The sequence below is a fragment of the Octopus bimaculoides genome, chromosome 1, assembly GCF_001194135.2.
Source record: "Octopus bimaculoides isolate UCB-OBI-ISO-001 chromosome 1, ASM119413v2, whole genome shotgun sequence".
Taxonomy (NCBI): domain Eukaryota; kingdom Metazoa; phylum Mollusca; class Cephalopoda; order Octopoda; family Octopodidae; genus Octopus; species Octopus bimaculoides.
The window spans coordinates 20,390,060-20,392,808 of record NC_068981.1 but is presented as its reverse complement, the minus strand read 5'-3'; the positions used below and the strand labels follow the sequence as shown (position 1 = coordinate 20,392,808).

General features: G+C 33.7%; 1 protein-coding gene across 2 annotated transcripts in view; it reads right to left on the bottom strand.

Moving 5' to 3' along the window:
• LOC106873594 (low-density lipoprotein receptor-related protein 6) overlaps positions 1–2,749 on the bottom strand; it is a 699,058-nt gene that overhangs the window by 71,253 nt on the left and 625,056 nt on the right. For both annotated transcript variants that reach the window (XM_052965592.1, XM_052965587.1), the window contains exon 9: positions 920–1,028. In XM_052965592.1, coding sequence (XP_052821552.1) covers positions 920–1,028 — 109 coding nt within the window. The remainder of the gene's footprint in view (positions 1–919; positions 1,029–2,749) is intronic.

Below are 2,749 nucleotides of genomic sequence, written 5' to 3'. Positions count from 1 at the left end.
TAAGGGGCTTCTACACACTTCTCAGCTACCAAATTTCACATACAAGACCTTGGCTAATTCAAACTTATGATAAAATAATACTTTCTCACTGATAACAGTGTTTTTTGTATTTTAGTCCCAACAGAGATTAAAAAAAAAATATTCACCTAGTTTAGATATTTCATTTATTAAAAAAAAAAAAGAACCCTCCAAACACCCAGTGTTCCCAGCACCTACTTGACATCTGTCACCTCCTTTATGAGATCGTTATGTCCCCATGGGGGCAATAGCACTTAACTTAGGGTTCTCTGCCATAGAGGTTGGAGAAAACAGTACCAATAATTTTCCCACTTGTGAACACAACATTCTAAAGAGATATGCACTCTAGAGGTGTGATGTTTGCACACCATACATTCATATTGATTTTGCAATAATTGACTGTATGATAAAACGGTGAAAGTTCCTCAGCACATCACTGCTGAATTTAAATTTCCTTTACATTCAAAGGAAATCAAGTAATCATTAGACTTTAAAAATGTTTTCTTTATCAGGCAGGGTGAACATTAAGCTGAGGAAAGGTTGACTGATATATGAACACCTGGGAGTTTGAATCAACTCATGTTAATAGAGTTATGGTGTACTAATAATACAAGATTAATCAGGTTTGATTCAAATATCTATAATTATTCAGAATCTGGCTGTATTAAGCAAATAATATTTGTTAATGAACTGACGAGAACAATTATAGATTTGGCTGAGAAAAGAATACAGAGGAAGTATGTCTGGAGACAAGTAATCATCACTGTAAATAAATTTGAGCTTTGTAGGAATAGTTTTCAAGATAAATATCAAGATTATTCTTGTTATAGATATTTCTTTTATTTAGACTTCACTATTTACTCTGGGTGATAAAGAAAATTAAGATCAAAGATATACCAACCATCGACTATTGCTATACCGTGGGAGGCATTTAAGAAAATATTTCTGTTTGATCCATCAAGGTTTGAAGTATAAATGGCGTGTTCTGTGACATCACTCCAATAGACAGTCTGAAAGTGAAGGAAATGGCTTTCATTTGTTCTTTGAAATAATATAAAAACTGAGCTGCTAAGTCTTTAAAACCTCAGGCACCAAACCACACTTGTCATACACACACACACACACATGCACACACACATGTATGTATATATCCTTAGCATGTAAAGCTGTATGGTAGTGAGACGTGGGCCTTGATCACAAAGGTCTTGTTTGTAAAGACAAGTGACAAATGAAGCAAGAGTGCTCCTCAGGATATGTTATGTTAGTGAACATAAATGACAGAGTACAAATGAACTGAGAGGAATTAGGTATAATGTGCAAGACAGTGCTAGTACAGGTATGCAATGTGTACAGAAGTGCTGAACACTCAAAATGAATGGAAGCTCTGGAAGTGGGAGACTGAAGGATTGTGAAAATTGATCTCAAGATATTCATCTCATGAATAAGATGACCAAGAGCTATATTGATTGGTGATATGCAGTGCTAGAGAAAACTGAAGCACCCATACAAATTTGACAAAACATGTTTTAAATATGGTGGGGTATCTATTACACATCTATTACTTCTGTTGTCATTTCTCAGAGAGCAGTGTTTGCTGTTATGCAATTGATTAGAATATGGGGGAATTCTGTCAACGTCTCAAGTTATAGCAACTGGGTTGCTGAATTCTTGGTCTCTTAACTCCAAGAACCACTAGATACAATGGGGGTAGGGAAATGGAGTTTACCTTGTATCTAGAACTAAAGGAATACTGATGCTAATTGTACCATCCTTTGAAATAGTTAGTTGTAAGTTCTGTTTAACTATACCATAGTGTAATGAATGTTACTGTATGCACAATGGCATTGGAAAACCAGTATCCTCTCACCAAATAAGTAGTGTAATTTCAGGAATGAAGATAGGCTACGATGTTTATGACCATGTGGATGTGTGTTTTCAGTTATAATGTGTGTAGCTTGAATTGATATTGTTTAGAGAGGAGTAGCTCATCTTCTCATTATGTTCATTAAGGAGCTTATGATATATATATGTAGTTGGGAAGTAGTGATTTACAAGACAGGATTTTCTTGACAATATTTATAGTGAAGTCAAAGTTATGAGTGTGAACCAGACTTCTTTTTGGGTGGAGAGGATATTGTCACCAAAATTACTCCTATGTAGCTTCTTGTAATTTTCTTATTGGAGGATAAATTGAAAATTTTCTTACAGCAGCCAAATTCCTAACAATAGCTGAGTGTGATTAGATTTCTTATGGGTATATACCATCATTTCATTTGGCTTCCTAAGGGGTAATGCTAACAATGTATAATCTTGGAAGTTAGCTATCATTTAGTAATAATTATATTTAAGCGAAACTTCTCAAATAAACCTGTCCAGTCCTTTCTAAACAAAAAACATACACACACAATTTATATTTAAGCACATTCATACATGCACACACACACACACATGTATAGGGTAGCACAGAAGACAAAACCACATTCTGAAGATAAGGCTGTGATATCCTGGAAATGATGATAAAAATGAATTTGGGAGCTTCCTTGTTCAAAGCAAATTACAAGGGTTTGATATGCAGATATGAGAAAATATAATTAAAACATTTAATCAGAACATAGTCATATTTTCAATACAATATCTTTAGAAAAAACTTGTTTCCCATAAATACAAATATGTGTGTGTATACCTGTGTGTGTGTATATATATATATATATATATATATATATATATATAT